Below are 21,839 nucleotides of genomic sequence, written 5' to 3'. Positions count from 1 at the left end.
CAATTTTTAATCCTATTTCATTATTACAAAATTTCCAGCAAACCACAGTAGGCTATATATAAAAAATGGAATTGAATGGATTAAAAGTGCTTTTTTCACAACACATCACACACACTGGCTGGGCAAAGCCATTTATCAGACGAACAGGTGATTTATAACAGGCAAAGTAATTCTTCAATTTTACAAAGAAAATACAATTCCAGTCTTTCCAATTCAAAATTTCACGATTAATTCAATGTGTTACTTGCCATTTCTTTGTAATTATACGTGAAATTTACTAGCAATTTCTGAGTGAAATTTGTTTCGACACCATTTTTTGTCAGGTTTAGAGAACGTTCCCGTAAAATAAAAGATATGTATTTAGATGAGCTTGTCTGAAATGTACTTTCTCAAATGATGTACATAATCATAAGGTACAGTTAAAGAAACTGCCAGTGAAATCCCTCACATTTACAGTCGTGGAGGGTGAAGCTCCCTTGGGAAGCAGGTGTGCTTCAATATTGTCATTTCCACAGCGCCACATTCAGATCTGTTTCATCAACACACATGCCTAATTACATGGCATGTGTGAAGTCATTATAAAACACCTCAGCAGCCTAGGGATTCTCTCATACTCAAGCAATCTACATCTAACTCTGTAATTACAAGAAAACGGTAAGAAAAATATGAAATAGGGTTTTTTGTTTTTTTTTACATCTATGTGGGTCTATAGCACCACCCCCCAACCACACATAGCTTCCTGCAGTAAATATCAGACCATCAATAAAGGAATAGACCTTATTCACAGCAGTGCCATCTTTGAATTTTAAAGGATTAGTTCACCTCAAAATTAAAATGTCCTAATAATTTACTCACCCCAATGCCATCCAAGATATCCATGTCTTTCATTCCTCAGTGGAAGAGAAAATAAGTTTTTGAGGGAAACATTCCTGGATTTTTCTTTGAGTAATGGACTTCAATGACAACCAGCGTTTTGAAGTCCAAATCAAGGTACTTCCGCCAGCGCCCGCGACATGGACATGACCTTTCAATGTGATGACGTAGTTCCCGGCGCGTTGCAGATCAGCTCAATCCGCACAATTGTAGTTAAAAAAAATAAAAAATAATAATAATATATATATATATATTTTTTTTTTAAATGACCTATCGTTTAGCGAGATAAGACCCTCATCCTCAGCTGCGATCGTGCACAGCCGTTTCAAGCATTTCAAAGACCTTTGAAACTGCATTGATTTGGACTTCAAAACGCTGGTTGTCATTGAAGTCCATTATTCAAAGAAAAATCCAGAAATGTTTTCCTCAAAAAAGTTATTTTATCTTCCACTGAGGAAAGAAAGACATGGATATCTTGGATGGCATTGAGGTGAGTAAATTATTAGGAAATTTTCATTTTGAGATGAACTAATCCTTTAAGGGGAAGTGAGTAGACATTATGTCACGGTTGTGGTGCGGGTGAAGAAGAGGGAGAGTCAAAAGGCTCCAATTCCAAACAGATACAGGCAGGCAAACGTGGAAAAGGGTTACAAAGGTAACATTCACAGGAACCGACAAGGACAGACTGAACAGAGACAAACTAAATACAGATACAAATCAAACATAACAAGGTGAAGACAGGTGACACGGATGATGAAGACGAGGAACAGGTGGGTAATTGAGGGAGTGAGTTCAGGTGTGGAGACAAGGAGGATTCTGGGAAGTGTAGAGCAGACGAAGACTATGTTTACATGCAGCCAATATTCGGGTTTCTGAAACATTAGGAATAACCCGTTTACATGCGTGAGCAGAGAGAGTTTCTCATGTATACATCAAATTGCAATATCCCGATGTAAACGGCGACGCACGGTTAACGTCTGGACGTACGGACAACCTTAAGACGGGATATATCTGGGATATGAGCATATTCTGGTTTTTGCCGGTGTTTACATGGCCGTGCGCGACCGGGTTATTGTAATATTCCGGTTTTGAACGGGTTATTGGCTGCATGTAAATGTAGTCAGTGACAACATACATCTCTTTAAAGTGGGCTGTTCTGTTATTTAATGTGTTTTTGAATTGCTATCGAAACACTGCAAAAATGTCTTTCCAAGAAAATTCAGTAGACAAAAAACTGGAAAATGATAAGGAGCCATTGAAAACATGGTAAGTCTATCCCTCACAGCCTCGCGTTCATACCTGTGATGGCGCTGCTCTGAATAAGGTCTATAGCGGAGCCTACTCTCCTCTCTGGAGAGAGAACGCCACAAAGCCGCTGAAAGCTCCCACCAGCCACAGACAAGCAGCTTTCTCCTCTGCTATTCACTATACAATATCTCAACAGGAACACCAGTCGTAACAGAGGAAGGTCTATAAATATCGGGGCGAATGGAGTCGATTCCTGCCTACAGCTCTTTATGAGCCACCGGTGGTCCCCATTAAAGTTACTGACCCCCAGACATCATAAGGTACAGTATACCAGCCTCGCAGAAGAAACGCTCTCGCTTGTAGCACGTCTCGCTACAGCTTGAGATATAACGTGCAAAAAGCATGTTATCAGTAATAAAACATCGTTCACAAATGTTGTCTTTGATTAAAAGGTGCTGAGCATTTTGGTAGTTGCCAAATAACGTTCATCAACACGTCATCTATATTTATTGAAGCATATATATTTGTATTGGTAACTGACATGAAATACTTTTGGGAATTCCTGTGGTGTGACATTCCTCAATTGATCTAAAGCTATTTAAAAAAAGTTGCTATTAAAGAATGTGATAATGTGATAAAGCTATTAAAAAAAAATTTGCTAATTTTTAATAGTCATAATGATAAAAATAAAATAACAATACTACATTTGTAATTATTATAAGCGTTTAATCATTATAATTATGTGTTTATACATACATGTGATGTGCGTATATATATATATATACAATTATTTTTATTATTTTATTTTTATTTTTAAAACATGATATTATATTACTTTATAGCATTATATTACTACAAATATAAATATGTATATCATATAATAATAATTTACAATTCATATTTTTATTTGAATAACATCCTTAATACATTAAATGTAGATAATACATTTCAAATGTAGATAATACATAATTTAGATAATACATAATTACGATGACCTTTTTCTGAGCTCATATTAATTGATACAATAGTACATGGACTATTTGTACTATTTGTATAAAAATGTATTTGTGTCACAGCAGGACCATTACAACTGAAGGAGTGAAGGCAAAAAAGATGTTTAATATAATGAATTAATTAAGAGACTCATTAAATATGTATATTCCATTAACTAAATGGTGGTCAAAAGGTGACAAACTTGAAAACTGTGTGTGTGTGTTGGGGGGGGGGGGGGGGTATTAATAACAGATATTATGTTGATAACATGATATCATAATTTAGGTACTGACAAAGGTCACCATTCGTCCAGAATTTCACAATTTATTACCACAATTTAGCTCATTAAGTAGAAATATTTAAGCCGTCTCCTAATAAAAAAAAAAACGGTGTAAAATGTGGACTGTATACATAATGATTACACAAGAATTAAAAAAAAAAAAAATCCTGTTTAAAACAGATGAAGTATAGCATGTCATACTGCACGATACACCAGTTGCTATTTGAAATTACATGTCAACAACCCATTTAACATCTGTAAATGATACCTTTCCAAGTGAAACACAATATACTGTAGTATATAAAAAAGCAGGCGCTGATATTACTGGTTCACATTTTTCCTTGCCCTGGCGGCCTTGGTTTCATCAACAGAAAACAAATATCTTTTTGTTAGAAATCGAAGGATATTACAGTTAGATTAAGAAAACAAAATAACATGGACTGATCATCATGCAGTAAACAGGGTCAATTTTAATTTCATGTTGCGTTGTGGGAAAAAAACCTGTTTGAAATTAGATTTCGCTGTATGAGAATGAAAGCCGAGGGAGAGTATTGTACAGGCTTGTAATCAGAGAATTGCTGGATCCACGTTGGAGGGGGTTCACTTCACTATTGCATTAGAGACGCTGATTGTTGAAGGGGGGAGTAGAAGCAGGTGTCGCAAGTAATGGAAGAGATAAAGAATAAAGACTCGAAGGAAGGCAGCATGCTGAGCTCCTATTAACAACCCACATTCAAGCAATATCAGCACTGGAGCTCGGCCAATCTGCTCGATGCTTCTCATAATCTGAAGCATTTCCTGAACCGATATTTACAGACTTGGAGTAATAAACTGGTTTTCTTTTAAACAGACAAAAACAAATGTACTGCACCGACGACTGCCGAATTTTCCACACTCTAAAGGCCTGTTCACACCAGGGCGAATTTTGCGCGCGATATTCGCCAACGTTTAAGGCCTCGTGATTAAACAAAGGGCGCCAATGTTAGTGTGCACACCGACGCGAAAAATGCCACGCGTAAAAGCGGCATTTTTAAAAAACGCCTCGGGTTCGTTCTTTTGGTTTGACGCACCGCATCAAAAACTATCTGACCAATGAGATTGGCGGTTTTGCTCACGTGTCTGGAGCTTCTGAAGTTACAGTAAAACACAACTTGGGGGCCCTCAAACACACAACGGTCTTGCCGAGCACACATACGTAACGGCGAAGAAGATATTCGCCAAGTAGCGTCTACACACTGCCGGGAAGAAGACGAGGAAGATGCAAGCCAAGCTGCTGGTCTCGTTGGTGTCGGAACATAAGGAACTGTGTGACAAACGCGACAGCGGCTACATAAATATTGATAAAAGAGAACTGTTATGGAGTGGTATTGCAGAGCAAATGGGCCATGATGGTGAGTTTCATTTCACTTAATTTCTTCATCGCTGGAGCTGGAGCTACTGGTGCTTGACATATCCATGTTTTCTTTGCATGATTTTGACAAGCGCGTAAATACTTGCTCTCTTCTTCTGAGTGACAAGCGACTGTCAGAAGCGTAAAGTTGCGCAGCGCCACGTTGTGTACCGGGGTATTTATCTTTTACATTAAGCGCCATCTAATGTCAGGGAATGAATTTGCATGTTCACTCGGCTCAGCGAAAATCAGCGAAAATCGCTTGGGTGTGAACACAAAAAACGCGTTGAAAAACACTGGTGAATAACGCGCGCCGATATTCGTCCAGGTGTGTACGGCCCTTAAAGCAGAGCTTCTGATCCTTGGTAACAGTCAATTATATAGTCTAGCTGTCAGTGTACACAACTATTTAATCGCAGAACTCCACGTTCGACCAATCAGAAGAGACATATCATAAAGGACCGTAAGTATATATATTTAATACCAGAAGCCGCAATCACAAGCACAGCAAAAAAGAAAGAAAAGCCGTGTAAAGGATTACTCACAGCCAGGATAATCTGCAAGGAACTGTGGGCCACCTCCACATACTGGTACTCCAGCAGACAGCCGGCAATGCTGATGTAGCGATGGTCCTCCGGGGCCCAGGAGGGAGGAGGGGTCACGGGGGTCACCCTGCACCCAGGGCCGTTCTCCATCCACCAGGTGCGATGCATGGATATGTTAAAGGTCATAATCAGATCTGTGTCCTGCAGGAGAGATAAATGAGTCATAAGAGATGCTATACCAACTTTCAATTGAAATTTTAACACTCTATATGCTTCTGTGTCACCAGACAAAAGTAGAATGGCACCAGAGATATGAGTATATATTTAGAACAAATGTAATCATCAGTAATCATCCAAGCACTTGCTTTTACGGTAAAGTTAGTCCATTTCCCCGCAATCAAATCATTTCAATTATGTATTCAAGCTTACAAGATGTAATACTCTGAACGCGGACCTATTTAACAATGTAGGTCAAATAACAAGAGCTCCGGAATATTTCAATCATGCTAAATCCAGTCTTGTTTAATGGCGGCTAAGAGAGCGATGGATTTCTCCCCAGCAACCTTAGATTATAACCAATAGAAATGCATGATTTCATTCATTAGTTTATATTAAAACGATCATATATTCTGGCTCGCGATCATGGTAATACTCATGATTTACAAAGTCAGACATTGCCTCACACTGGAAATAGGATCTCTAGGAGCCAGTGAAGGATTTGTGTTTTGTTGTATCATTAATCAGATTCAAGCTTTTAACATTTTGAGGCACAATTATTTAAGTGGCTCTTATGTGGTTAATTTCGAGACGTCGAAGGGACTCGCAGAGCAATAACCAGCCAACACATACTTATAAATGTGGCATGAGATTAATTCCACAATCAAGTGGTGAAAGAAATCACATTTCTCAAATCCCAAATTCACTTTTGTGTGCCATTTTTCAGCCTTAATGATCCGCACACTAGCGACTGAAGTGTTTGCAATATCCTGGGTCATTTGAGTGAATGCCAGTTACACAAGCGGAGGACTACTCACCAGGGCTTTGCCTTTGAGTATGCAATGAGAATATATTTAAACAAATCCATCAGTCTTAAAAACACACACCAAGCCTAGACACAAAGCAGAAAGAAAGAGACAAAGCGCTTACTCTAACACCTACAGATGCACAGCTGCATAAATGTGATGCACAGCCGAGTGCCCCACGAAATCCCTCTAAGGAGCAGCGATTGTGCATTTTAAAGACAGATTTTAGATCCTACATGTGTTGAAGCTTAGCACTGAGCATGCCATTCATGTAGGAACCTCCTGTAATTTTCCTCCTGAGGGAAAACAACAACAGCATATAAGAGTATAGTTCTTAAGAAGTGCTTAAGAATTTTGTGACGTTTTATCCATGTCTTTTAGCTGTGAGGTCATCTACATGCTAGTGCACTCCTTCAGTCCATGGATTTGCTAGTGCAAATCCATCAGTCTTAAAAACACACACCAAGCCTAGACACAAAGCAGAAAGAAAGAGACAAAGCTCTTACTCTAACACCTACAGATGCACACCTTACTCTAACACCTAAAAACGGACAAAACAAAACTTAAGATTTTTGCATTTGCAGTTTAGTCTTTCTCTTTCATTTTGATGAGTCATGTTGCACTAAACAGACTTTTGTCCAATCAGTGCTTCAATCATATGAGATGACGGACCCTTTTTTCTATAACATAGAAAGTCAGCTATACTGTATATATGCACTACCATTCAAAAGTCTGGGATCAGTAAGATTTTTTATTCTTTTATTCAGCAAGGATACAATAAATTAAAAAAAAATTAAATAAATGCAAAACTTTCCATTCATCCACATCCAAAATCCACATCCAGTATATATATTTTTTAATGTTTCACTTTGAGATGACCCGTCCAAACTTAAATACGTCAAATCTGAAAAAAAACAACAACCCCTGATTATATAGATTTTTAAGAACAAAAGGAAATAACTACCAAATAGCTAACAAACGTGCCTCTTTAGCATTTGTCGAAAACTTGCCTCCAGTCTTTTCTGAGGCAGAGTGAATCATCCAAGGGCCCGAGTCACAGTCCCCATAATGTTTTCTTAAAGGCCGCTGTAGGATCAATCGCTCTAATGCCTCTGTAAATGGTTTCACTGTTTGCCCAGCCAGTGTGGGTGATGTGATAAAGCAGTTTTAATCCATTTCAAAACGCACTCTAACGGCAGACATTTTTGTTGAAGACTTGCCCAACCTCACACTGCAGTGTCTATCTCAGCGTGAGAATGACATTGGCCGTCTGAAAGGCTCCTGAATTACTCTCCCTCCTGAATAAGCCCTGTTCCTCCTTAGAGGGACGCTTAGCACTTCTCGTTTTGTGGAATACAAACCGAGGCCTCAGTGCACCCTTGCTTCTTATTAAAACATATACAAAGAACCTGAATGGTTGGATTGATTTGTTTCCACCGAATCAATACCACTTTTACAGCAGTGCAGGGCAAAGCCTTGTTTGTCTACAGAAACACATGTATCACGCTCCAATGACGGACATAAATAGCCATCATGATTCAAAAAGTGAATCACAGCTTTGACTGAATGTGGTATCATCCACAAGCACACAAAGTAAACACCTTTGGCTTCAAACTTTTTAAAGGAACTAATTGCTATACAATATATTTAGGGTCTGTATGAAGGTTCAAGGGGGTCTCTTTTTTTTTTTTACAATGTGAACAGTCAATATTTCTTGTATTAAAAAAACCTTCACATTGTATCACATTGTATTTTTTAACTTATTTAATTTATTTAATTTAATTTTTCAATCATTTTGCTTTGGCTTCAGCACAGTAACAATAGGGTATGTTTAAATAAAAAAGCCAATTGTATTATTTTATAATCAGTTGTCTTCATAAACTGCAATATCAAAGGTTGTGTTTAAAGCGTTTAGACATGTAAATGCAGTCAGTGTTAATTTCGTCATCAATGAATTTTTTCTCCTGATGAAATGAGACGATAAGATTAAAACCGATTTTGAATGTCAAAAACTATAATGAACATCTATTGACATTTTCGCCAACGAATAAAAACGAGACGAAAATGTTATAGAGGGATGATTTTGGGAAGAGATCCAGTCAGAAATGATGTCCTGTGTGGTGGATGCTCACATTTGAATTGTAACGTGCTTATTAACCCGCCGGGACATAAGTTATTATACACTTGCTGCATGTCTCATAAAACTTTCAATATTGTAAACATCTGGGAGAAAGAGAAGAGCAGACATATGGAAAAGCGTGACGACAGGGAAAGAGACCTCAATTCAGTCCGGTTTTCTGGGCACACACACAAACTGAATATAACACACAAACTGAGTACTGAATTGTACTGTCTAATCGTGCTTGAATGGACAAAAAAAATCGTGTCAAAATGTCAGTTTTGGTGAGTATTCGCATAAACACACATGTTTATGTCTTCAGTGAACGTAAACAGTTGGAAGAATATCGGATGTGTATCAGTGTATTGGATCCGTACATTCGGCCTTAAAGTGACAGCAGTCTAATAAACCTACTGATGCCTGTCATTAATGTTAATCAAACAACAAAAGAAATAGAGAAAATCACTCAATGCTCTTGAATAACTTTAGGATTAATCTCTATATATATTATACAAATAAATATGACTGCTTGAAAGAACGAAGAATGTTGTATACAAGTTGTTATAAATAATGCATGTATCAATTAAAAGGAATACTATGTTCTTGTTTCTTAATAAGAATTGGTTTTATTTCATTTTAAGATAAATAAAGACATGTTATATGCTACAGCAGTTACATCTGTGTCTGTACTGCATGTTCAGACCTTAGTATCATTCATATTAACAGGTTAATAGATATTTCTCCCATAAGAATATAGTGAGTTTGGACTATTACTTGGTGCAATTGAACTAAACCTATTAGATTTTAGTCGACTAAAATCTTATGATATTTAGTCGACTAAAACTAGACTAAAACTAAATGGCATTTTAGACAAAAGACTGACTTAAAACTAAATCAAAATTTCCTGTTAAAATTAATAATTAATGCAGTTAAATGTAGGATAGGCAATGTTTTTTATAAACACTTTTTGTTATACTGGTTGAAACTCTTCACATCCTTATAGCAATCAATAATAATGTGGTCTAAATATAAAAACAAAACTACATATATCTTCTGTTTTCGTACTTCTCAGGACCAAAACATGTTCGTCCAATCATTGCATTCGGTCTGGTCCGCAGTAGTCCGGTGGTACAAGTAAGCGCTCTTTAAGTTTGTAAGTTTACATTCATTATTATAATGTTATGTGCTTTGAGACTTTATTTAGTTTAGCAGTGTCAGTGACGCTCTTCAGACTGTTCATGTACGTTCATGTGTTTAGTAGGAGGTGTGGTTTTGGAGAACGCACTGATGGGACGGTGATCTTAAGCTTTCAAAGCTAGCTAGTATCTCCAAAATTGCCAACCCTACCTTTAAATAGTATAAATACACTCACCTAAAGGATTATTAGGAACACCTGTTCAATTTCTCATTAATGTAATTATCTAATCAACCAATCACAGTTGCTTCAATGCATTTAGAGGTGTGGTCCTGGTCAAGACAAACTCCTGAACTCCAAACTGAATGTCAGAATGGGAAAGAAAGGTGATTTAAGCAATTTTGAGCGTGGCATGGTTGTTGGTGCCAGACAGGCCGGTCTGAGTATTTCCCAATCTGCTCAGTTACTGGGATTTTCACGCACAACCATTTCTAGGGTTTACAAAGAATGGTGTGAAAAGGGAAAAACATCCAGTATGCAGCAGGTCTGTGGGCGAAAATGCCTTGTTGATGCTAGAGGTCAGAGGAGAATGGGCTGACCGATTAAAGCTGATAGGAGAGCAACTTTGACTGAAATAACCACTCGTTACAACCGAGGTATGCAGCAAAGCATTTGTGAAGCCACAACACACACAACCTTAAGGCGGATGGGCTACAAGAGCAGAAGACCCCACCGGGTACCACTCATCTCCACTACAAATAGGAAAAAGAGGCTACAATTTGCAAGAGCTCACCAAAATTGGACAGTTGAAGACTGGAAAAATGTTGCCTGGTCTGATGAGTCTCGATTTCTGTTGCGACATTCAGATGGTAGAGTCAGAATTTGGCGTAAACAGAATGAGAACATGGATCCATCATGCCTTGTTACCACTGTGCAGGCTGGTGGTGGTGGTGTAATGGTGTGGGGGATGTTTTCTTGGCACACTTTAGGCCCCTTAGTGCCAATTGGGCATGGTTTAAATGCCATGGCCTACCTGACCATTGTTTCTGACCATGTCCATCCCTTTATGGCCACCATGTACCCATCCTCTTATGGCTACTTCCAGCAGGATAATGCACCATGTCACAAAGCTCGAATCATTTCAAATTGGTTTCTTGAACATGACAATGAGTTCACTGTACTAAAATGGCCCCCACAGTCACCAGATCTTAACCCAATAGAGCATCTTTGGGATGTGGTGGAAGGGGAGCTTCGTGCCCTGGATGTGCATCCCACGAATCTCCATCAACTGCAAGATGCTATCCTATCAATATGGGCCAACATTTCTAAAGAATGCTTTCAGCACCTTGTTGAATCAATGCCACGTAGAATTAAGGCAGTTCTGAAGGCGAAAGGGGGTCAAACACAGTATTAGTATGGTGTTCCTAATAATCCTTTAGGTGAGTGTATATAGCTGCCTTTATATTCTAGAAGGAGGTCCCTTGCAAAGGGTTTATTTAATTAAAATAGTTTGAAATGCCTATCAGACCCAAGATGAGCTGGACAGACATCATCTTCCTCCCTCCAGAAAGAAGAACATGTGCTAAATAAAGTGTACATGTTGCCTCACTCTTCCGCTCTGTTGCTCCCTGTCTCTTTAAAAGGTGTAATGAACATCAGCCGAGTTGATAAACGCGATCCATCAGCAGTCAAATAGCAGGACAGACTGCTCAACACATCAGCATTTCAATCTGCAAAGCGGCAGGAGTCCCGCAGACAAACACTCCTCCATTACTCTCCTTCAGTCCGTGCCAGAGTCACCGTGACAGGACAGCCTGAAAGAAGGCCTGACAGTGAGGGGTTGTTAGGACAGTGTCTGGAGATGGATGAGACCATATTTCAATAGGAATTATGGGCCGACGTGCCAGCATACAGTGAGTGATGGTGGACCGCGGTAAAGAAGTGGTTAATGCCCTGCTAGGTCAATCAAAACAAAGAACATAATGTGTTTAGGATCCTGTAGCTTGTTAATGTTGTGATGTAATGTCTCAAAACAGTAAAACATCCCTATTAATTACCAGAGTGTATATTAAAAAAAATAAAATAATGTTTTGATAAAAAATACAGTAATTAAAATATCACAATATTCTAAAATTTTATTACAATGTAAAGGTACACTGTTTTTTAAAAGCTTTTTGCAAAATGAACCAAATTTAAATAATGAGTCAATACATCATCAATCTTTCTTAGATTAATTTTCAGCATCATTACCCCAGTCTTCAGTGTCACGTGATCCTTCATTCGAATTCGCCGATTTGGACACAGAAATATTTTGTAACATTATAAATGTCTTTTGGTCAATTTATAGCATCCTTGATCAAAAATAGTAGTTTATTCTTTATTCTGTATTTATTTATAAAAAAACTGACTGAAGAAACTTAAAATCAGAAACATTTTGTAATGATTTATGATAATAAATCAGAGCATGGTGCAAGCAACGCCAAGGTTGTGGGTTCGATTCTCAGGGAAAGCATGGATTGATAAAATGTGTGCTTTGAATGCAATGTAAGTCACTTTGGATAAAAGAGCTTGCCAAATGCATTCATGTAAATGAAAAATGTAAATGTAAAATAAAAAAAGAAACGGGCAAGAAGCATTTTCAGTAGTTTCATTGACAAGTTTAACACTGAATCACTGTATATGAAAAGAAAACAAAGGTGGCATATTTCAGCAGAAAGCTCTGTAGTCTGGGTCCATCAACCTCATGCACATTCAATATAAAGATTCATGAACATATTCAGATCAAAGGAACAAATCATGATTTCTATTTGTTGACCTACGACTATGCTTGAGCATATTTGTATAGTCATGCTGTGAAATGCAATTCAATACAGGCATATTGAGCGTGGCTGACTACAGATAAAACCCTGGTGTTCCACTAGATACAAGAGATTTGATTTACTCAATGAACAAAAGAACATATACACACTGAGAGAAATTATGACCGTCTGAATGTCCCCTACTGTTTCTAATAAAAACATTTCCACTGGAACATCATCTTACCATTACTAAAACACAGAGGACTGTCAGTGCTTTAGGAAATAAATCAAAGACAAAATATTTGCTGATACTTAGTGTGTGCTAAGGCAATTACTATTGATCAAACGTAGGGTTTTTGAACAAAGCCAAAGTTTGTTCCATTTTCTATGCACAAATAAAATAAAATAATGTATGTCTATTCCATTCAATGGATAAAATGATTCATTTACATTTACATTTATTTATTCATTTAGCTGACGCTTTTATCCAAAGCGACTTACAATATCTATATATGTCAGAGGTCGCACGCCTCTGGAGCAACTAGGGGTTAAGTGTGTTGCTCAGGGACACATTGGTGTCTCACAGTGGATTCGAACCCGGGTCTCTCACACCAAAGGCATGTGTCTTATCCACTGGGCCACCACCACCAAAAAGATAAATTGCTATATAAGTTTTGATAAAAAACAATATGAGCGTGACATAACTTTTATGTATGGGTGATTTAATCCTTTAAAGCCAAAGGGCCAAGAATGATATGCTATTCCAAACACTGCAGTAAAGGGCCTACACTAGTTTTCGTACACATGCAATTTATTTATGCTTACAAAACCCAGTGTTCGTGTTGGGATAATTCTCCATCATCAGGGATTGTTTGTTGTCGGAAAGCAATCAGAGGGCGTTTGGAGGGGATCAAGATGGGAAGGCTCGGCCCCTGGATGACTGTCAATCATCTATCCATCAGTAAATGGGTTTCTGCAGGCGAGAGTTACAGCAATATTTCCCTCAGGCTAACACTGTGATATCTGGACTGGGGCAGAACAAAATCAAAGATTAAGACTACCAGGGATAGACTTTATTTATTTAGTTAGACAGGCTAAGCCTAGTAGAAGTGGCTAAAGTATCAGAAAGTGAGAATTTGAGATGGTTTATTCTTTTCTTTTTTTCAAATAATTTTTTCTAGAAGCATTGTTTACACAAAGATGATAATAAGGATTACGGACTCCCATAATGCCACATGGCTTCGAGATATCTCAAACGCAGCTAGCATCCAGTCTCAGCATGCTATGAAGTGATGTCACAACATGAGAAGTGGTTCGAAATATTAATGGCTTAATGTCACACGAATGTGAATTTTTCGGCATCAGAAAGGTACTTAAACGTCTCCGTTGCTCTAGCTATGTTTTATTACTAAGGGAAAAGAAGCAAAAAAGTTTATAGTGAACCTGCTGTTCAATCTCTGAAAAACTTTGCTAAAATGTCCATAACTTGAATATACAATACTCCAACTATAAGACATGCATATTACAGAATAAGTGACAAGAAGCAGTGATTAAAGAGTGTTTAAGGAATGATGAAATAAAGAGTGTTTAAGGAATGATGAAATAAACTTCCTTTAAACAGGGTAAAATAATGTAAGTCACAACAAAAGAAAAGAATGGCACACTTCACATGCTCCCATATAATAATAATAATAATAATAATAATAATAATAATAATAATAATAATTAAATGAATATATTGACAAATACATACATTTACTTTAATTTAGCTTTATTGTTATTATTATTATTATTATTAATTAACAAACAAATTAATAAATTAATAAATATATATAGACGAATAATTTACATTTATTATATATATTTTATCATTATTAATCATAATAAATTAATAAATTAATACATTTCCTAGAATAACAATATATTGATTTGATTCAATTAATAAATAATTTAGTAAATTAATTAATACAAAAATAGTATACATCTCTTTGGTACGAATCATATTTGAAACTCATAGATGTATATAGCACTTAGATGTTACAGGTGTCTGTTCTTGTTGTTTAAAAGATCATAAGAAACATGACATTTGCTTGGCATACAGATCTCACTCTCTCTGCTGACTTTAGGAGTCTCTGTTATTGTCACAGCAATTACACGACCACAGGACCGGCAGAAGCGTCCGGATCATCACACACACTCTAATTGGCTGTCTTCACAAGTAGGTTTACTCTCGGCAGACTGACACACTGGGAGGCCAGCAATAAATGTAACATAAAAAAATGAAATAGAAGTGTTTAGGTCCATGGACACCGACCCAATATTTGTGTTAATGAAGGCTGGAACTCTCATTGGCTAGTGTGGAAATATGGATGAAAAGCCTGACTCCAGGTATTATACTGGGCATTGCTGGTTGTAATGCATTTTGGGATTGCCTTATCTGCAACATATATAACTGATGCCTTGGCTAAAGTCTGGCTAAAAAGCTTTTTTCTTACTCTTTGGAATAGTCTTCACATTGCAAGCACACTTGCAATGACTTAAAATGTTGCCTGTGTGGGAAGATTCTGGAACAGAGTCAATAGTGAATAAGTCAGTGTTCGATAGAAAACCTGATTCATACCTGCATCCCGCCAGCACAACAGCTTTCAGGTGTAATGAGCATGTGCAAAACCCACTGTGCCACAGCTAAAGCAAAAGGTGCATCATTTTAATCAGCATAATCATCATCATTGAATTCATATTTGCTTTGTTTATATTTTTGCAGTATTTTATCTTCAATATGAATTTGAATTTTTAGCAAAGCCCTTCTAGCTTTCCTATGGAAGCTTGTTTACGCCATTGAATAAAACAATTGCGGCTTTTTATCTCACAATTCTGACTTTTTTCTTGCAATTGACTTGCGTGACTTCAGAATCGCATGATATAAACTCGCAATTCCGACTTTTTTTCTTGTAAATGCTAGTTTATAACTTGCAATTTTTCTTTTCCCGGAATTGTGAGATATATACTCGCAATTCTGAGAAAAAGTAACAATTGCAAGATATCAACTTCTCTGAAACAAATGATAGTCAAATGAAACTTTAGGCCTATATTTTATTCTATACACTTTTTTTGTTTGTTTTGAGAAATGTCTGAGACAAAGTGGATAGTTGAAACATAACTGAGACAAATTATCCTGAACTATTTGCTTTTCCATACAATTTTCCAATAGGTCCTTTGAGAAAACGGCCCTTAAACACCTGTACTGTTGCTAGGCGAAAAGCAAATATCTCAGATGTCTCTGCTGATGCCACCGTCGGCACTGAGAAACACCTCGTCGAGTAGATTCAGGGCACTGGCTTAGGTTCTAATATAGCTTCCCATGTAAACAAGGGCCCATCACAGGCATCCATTGTGTTCATTATCCAGATGCTGCACAACAAACATTTTATGCCAGCGGAGGAGTTTTGTTTGTCCACAAGAGCATGAAATTAGCCTGTTTAGCAGAACTGAATTCATTTGGAGCTCCTAAAATAATAGTGCATGCTGCCATGACGCTCCAAAAGGAGCTGTTGCTAAACGACAGACTTTCTTCTCTCGTCCCTCGGAGAGAGATGTTTGGAGTGAAAGCAGATGCATCTGTCACAGACCGAGATGTGACATTTCAAAATGTGCGTTAGCAGATGGAGGATTGTTTATATTTATGAACACTGCAGTGCGATGACTACACATTTAGCACTGGAGTGAAGCACGCCTGCGCCACACGTAGAAATGTCAGGGAAAGAGTGTGGCGCCTTCGCTAAAACAGAATCTGAATCCTGGCAGAGCAGCTGAAAGTCAAAAGGTGTAGCTTGGTTATAGCCATTGAAATGTACAAAATGAAAAGATTTAGATGAGGTAGAAGGAGATTGCCTTGAAAAATAGGAGGTTCACATGACACATTTCTTTTTCTTTCGAACGTGCCTTGTACTACAACAAACAGTTTTTGGTTTCAGTCACAAGGGTTTTTGTGTAAAAACAGTAGATAAAACAGAGATATTTATGATTGGCTTTGATGTACATACATATACACACACATTTCTTTCTTTCTTTTGTAATATACAGTATATGTATACACTATACAGTACATGCAGTATATGAGACCTTATTGTAAAATGTTAGGCTACCCTTTTTTAAAGAAAACTCTTATACTTACCAAGGCTGCATTTATTTGATCAGTAAAAACAGTAATATTGTGAAATATTATTACTATTTAAAAAAACACTTTTCTATTTGACCGTATTTTAAAATGTAAATTATTCCTGTGATGACAAGCTGAATATTCAGCATTATTACTCAAGTCTTCAGTGTCACATGATCCTTCAGAAATCATTTAAATATGCTGATTTGCGTCGGGTCAGAGGTCACTCTTCCGTCGGAACTAGACTTGCATACAGCCGCTACCGGAAGCCAGTGATTACACTTTATAAAATTATAAATATGAATATTTTTCTTACAAAAACACACTACTTTGCATCAGAAGGCCTTTATTAACCCCCTGGAGCCGTGTGGATTACTTTTATGATGGATGGATGCACTTTTTTGGACAAAATCTCAGATACCATTTACTCAGATTATAAAGCTTGCAAAATCGCTTTCCAGCAGCTGTTTTACCATTCGTTGTAAAACTGTGGACCTATTTTTCCAAACGCCTCACAACCGGACATTCTTACGTTGAGAGCTTGAATAATAGACACTCCAGCCCAGTTGGTGGCGATAATGCACCTTTGCCAATGTTTGGATAGCGTAGCCTACGATACCGCGACTGCATAACTACAGAAAAAATACAAACAACCTCATTTCCGTCTCCGGCGGCGGAGTAATACCGTACCTCACAGAACATCCAATACAAGTCAATGGAGTTGGACAAAAACTACAATAAAACCTGTTGGAAAGCATCTTTTGCAGCGATTTTTGCGTGAGCATATCAGTGAACACCCCAGACCACTCGGTGAGTTTCACGTCTTTGTAAACTAATGCGTTTTATGAATGATTGAACCAGTGCCCCTATGAAACCATTGTGGATTGGGGGGGTGCTAACACAGAAACCAAAAATTCTCGGGACAGAAGCATTTGTCCAAATTTCAATCTTAACCGTTCTATTTCATCAGAAACAATCTTTAAACAGGGCTTTAAGTGTAAAATAGCGAACTTGTCCTTTAAAGATCAAATCAGAATTTGGTGAGAACACAGCCTTCAAACGAAAAAGTACCATGGTACTTTTTTGAAATACCTAGGAATACCATGTTAGTACCATGGCCTATATATCCAAGTATCAAGGTATTAGCCTCTGACCCTCAGCACATTGCGTGAGAGGGTAAGAATTGAGACAGAAGAAAGAAAACAGAGAAAACATGAGGGGTGTGGAGGAAGCTTCCAAACCAGTCACCACTCATCAGTTCCTCCGGCGCTGTATTGATCGGGGGAGCAGGCTGGATATTAGAGAGGTAATTCACTTTTTAGATAGAAGGCAAAGGGGAGCAAGGGCTACCCCATTTGTTACCCAGGCTGAGGAAATCATTGATACTGCCACACTGTCAGCGGGACCCCTGTGGAGGACAGTGGTTTGATGAGGTGGGACACTCAGACACAGAGTCTTCTTCATCTCCTCCTGAACTCACGTGCAAAATGGATCAAGGTGCACTCTTTAGGAAGTGTTAAACTAGGGCCAACTGAGAGTTCCTACTATGGAAATCGCAATGAATTGAATGATTCCAGCTTAGTACTTTGAGAAAGAAATATTTGGAAATGCAAATCTTACTGAATTTTTTGCCCTCAGCAATCAGTTACCAATTTCAAACAGAGCAGAATAGCAAAGCAAAAACGAATGAATGTAATTTTTAAATACAATTCTTTCATATACAATTCAAGTGTTTATATAGTTTTCAGAGGTGACATAAATGTAATCTAGCAATGTGGTCTAAAATAAAACTACAGAAACAAACAATGTAACATCATTCATTCATTAATTAATTAATTCATGTAATTGTTTTTTATAAAATAATACTGATTACCAAAGAACTCATAATTTGTATATTTAACTACCAAGATTGCTAATCAGTGCTAATCAGTTTGTTCAGGAACTACACTGGTTGTGCTGTATGATTTTGATTAACTAAAAAGAACCAGCTCATACACTCTTAAAAATATAGGTTACAAAAGTTTTTTTTTTTTTTTTTTTTTCAGTTATGCAATTGAAGAACTATTTTTGGTTCCCCAAAAAATCTTTCAGTAAACAAGTTCTGTAAAGAACCATTTTTGTTTTCTTAGCATGAAGAATATTTCATAATCCAAAGAACCCTTTTCCAGTATAAATAACTTTTTTACAATGGAAAGATTCCATGGATGTTAAAGGAATTGTTCAAAATAAAAAGAATTAAGTCATCATTTACTCACCCTTGTGTTGTTCTAATTCCGTATGCCCTTCTTTATTTTTCAGACCACATAACAAGAAATATTAAAAAAATGTCAAGCTCGCGTTCGTCCATTTAATGGCAGTGAGTGACCATGCATCAAACTTTGTAAAAAAAAAAAGAGGTAAAAGTATCACAGAATGGTCCCACGCGATTTGTCGTATATTCATGTGTTCTGGGAGATTGGTAAAAAAACAAACCAAAATTTAATGTAGCCAATTTAATGACTTAATTTTCATTTTAGAGTAAACAATCCCTTTAAATATTCTTCATTGAACCATCAATGCCGATGAAGAACCTTTACTTTTAAGAGTGTAAGAGCAATTCATTCGGTAATCGCACTACACTGGTTGCGCTGTATGTTTTTGATTCAGTAAAATGAACCATCTCACAAAAGGGATTCATTCAGGAATCAGGCTATACTGGTGTCGCAGCATGTTTTGGACTGGCTCATATAAGGATTTTTACAGGAAAATGGAATATACTGGTGTGACGATGTTTTTAAATCAATAAAAAGACCAGCTCATTAATGGGATTCATTTGGGAATCGGATTACAGAAGTGGCGCTATCAGTTTATGATTCACTAAAAAGAACCGGCTCAAAAGAGCCGTTCGTTCGGGAATTGGATTAGTTGTAGCATCACAGCGTAGATAATCAGTGCATTTACAAAATGCTTGAAAAGCAGTGAGCCGAACTGTCTAGCTTATGTTTACATAGAAAAACAATTAAAAATTGGTGCAGTGGAACACACATTCTGTGTGAATTTTAGTGAGCATTTTAATACGATGTTATGTCTCCAGAAAGAAAGAATAAACGGTATGTTACAGTATTTATTTTCTTCTGTATCAGACCGGTTCTGTAATGTTCACCTCACTGCAGACTGGAGACTCTGAACACCGCATTTATAACATCAGCCATCAATCACCAAACATGTCTTAAAATGCAGTTTCATCACAAACAACCTCAGGGGAAACATATTTGGTAAATATTAAAACCAACTGAATGAATTACAATTTCATTTCCTTACATCGTACAGATGAAACGATACGGACACGGTTTTCAATATCCTTGGCTGTGTGTGCAATACAATAATATCTGTCCAGGAAAATTGACAATGGTTCATGAATTCATTTCAATATTGACAATATCAATGTTAGGTAGCAAAACTATTGTTTTGATGTCTAAATCTGATACATTGTTAGCATATTTATTTACAGATATTTCCAATAACAATGTGACAGGTGCCATTGCATAAGTGCTAGTGAATATATTTGATTCTCAACTGAAAAGTTTTGTACAAGTTTTCCAATAGTCTTTTCAAAAGAAAACTGGGAAAGAGAGAAAACTAAAATGGTATTAATAAAAAGATATTGCTGATCAGAACTAGATATTTCAAAGCAAGAAAACATTACAGGGCGGCTTTCATGCCATGATGTAATTTGCACTCCAGTGACATAAATGATAGTCAAAATGAGTTCAATTGAGAGGGAATCACATGTTATTTAGCAAACGATGCAGAAGGGACAGTACACCTTGTATGTGACACAAGCTTTTTTAGGTCATTATTGAGAGCAGACCATGGATGATCAAAACAAAGGAAGGGAGTGAAGATGAAAGCCAAAGAAATCAAAAGCCACTGAGCCTCACATGAAAAATAGGGCAAGTTTCAGCAAAACTCTTATCTGCATGTCATTTACACAGCAAATAGGAAGAGAATCATGGGAAATTATAGAAAGAGGAAGTGTAAGAGAAAATGAGAATGGAAGGAGTGTCGCTCTGAAGTCTGCGAGTGCTTCATGGAGGGCGGACAAAAAAAGCGTTGCGGATGAGGGTTATAAATGAGACAAGGGCAAAAGAGAAAGAGCTGAAGATGTGGGTTGTTTCATGGATGATACATGGCACTGGGCGACTAATTACTGTTGAGCTTTCTCTGTGCTGGCTTCTGATTGGTTGCCCGCTGACATTGAGCGCCCGTCATTAGACAGGTTATACACAGGACAAAAAGCGAGAGACGAGGGCAAATTAAATTCCACACTTCCTTTAACTGGTGCGGCACTTTTCCCTAACAACCCATGTGGTTAGATGAGCTGGATGCATGTTGTTGAGGCGTCAGAGACATTATCATGCTTCACTAAAGACAAGCACCATATGCAGTGGTTCTGATTGCACTCGGGCTTTGCTGTGGACTCAAATAGCGGCAAAACAGCTGTTGGGAATTGAAGGGAAAAGCATTAAAGTCACATAGCCAGCGTGCTGAAGCGATAACTGACAGCTTTTCTGAAACAGAATGAAGTGTGAATAAACGTCAGTGTTTCTTTCTTTTGTTTTTGTCGCAGTGTCAAGGCTCAATCTCGTAATTTGGCCATTTAGGGCAGAAGAAATCAAATGGACCATTAAATGAATGGAAAGATCAACAGAGACAAACAGGGGAAACATGCAAATGCAGGGTAATCGAGCAGACAGAAGAAGAAAAGAAGGTACAGACATAAGTGTTTTAGTGTTGAGGCAGGTTAAATACGTATCCAACTTGTGTGCTTGCCAGATTCGTATAGAGGGAAGACAAGGCATGCCTGTAACACCGTAACACTGTCAGTTTAACTACTTACAAATAAAGGACAGGAATGAAAATGCTATCAAACAGGATCACCAGCTTCTGAGGAAAGTCAGTAACACTTTGTTTTACAGTGTCCTTGTTACTTATGTTACATCTACTTACCAAAGTAATAACAGTAAATTATGCATAATTACTGTACATGCAACTTCAGTGTTTATGATGTGATTTTAGTGAGAGTGCAGAACGCGGTAAGTCAGTTATGGCTCAAAGGGAGTGCAATTGACAATCTAAATAATAATCTAGTTTGACTACGGCAGCTGGTTTAGTCAGAAAATGGGCAGTTCTTAGGCTGTTGGGTCTGTTCGAGGTCGGATCACGTTCTCACCTCAAACGAACCGTTCCAGAGTTTGCTTGAAAGCGTACCGAGGTGGTGGGCTTATTTGGTCCGCT

The 21,839-nt window shown here is 37.5% G+C and overlaps 1 protein-coding gene across 1 annotated transcript in view; it reads right to left on the bottom strand.

Annotated features, from left to right (window-relative positions):
• Positions 1-21,839, bottom strand: part of nkain2 (sodium/potassium transporting ATPase interacting 2) — a 185,534-nt gene that overhangs the window by 46,351 nt on the left and 117,344 nt on the right. Inside the window, exon 4 of the mRNA XM_077219870.1 lies at positions 5,330-5,530. Within this exon, the coding sequence (XP_077075985.1) occupies positions 5,330-5,530 (201 nt within the window). The remainder of the gene's footprint in view (positions 1-5,329; positions 5,531-21,839) is intronic.

The sequence above is a fragment of the Siphateles boraxobius genome, unplaced genomic scaffold (assembly GCF_051911475.1).
Source record: "Siphateles boraxobius isolate OS27281-9 unplaced genomic scaffold, OSU_SipBor_1 8, whole genome shotgun sequence".
NCBI classification, from domain to species: Eukaryota; Metazoa; Chordata; class Actinopteri; order Cypriniformes; family Leuciscidae; genus Siphateles; species Siphateles boraxobius.
Note: the sequence above shows the minus strand (reverse complement) of the source record. Positions and strands in the feature narration are given on the sequence as shown.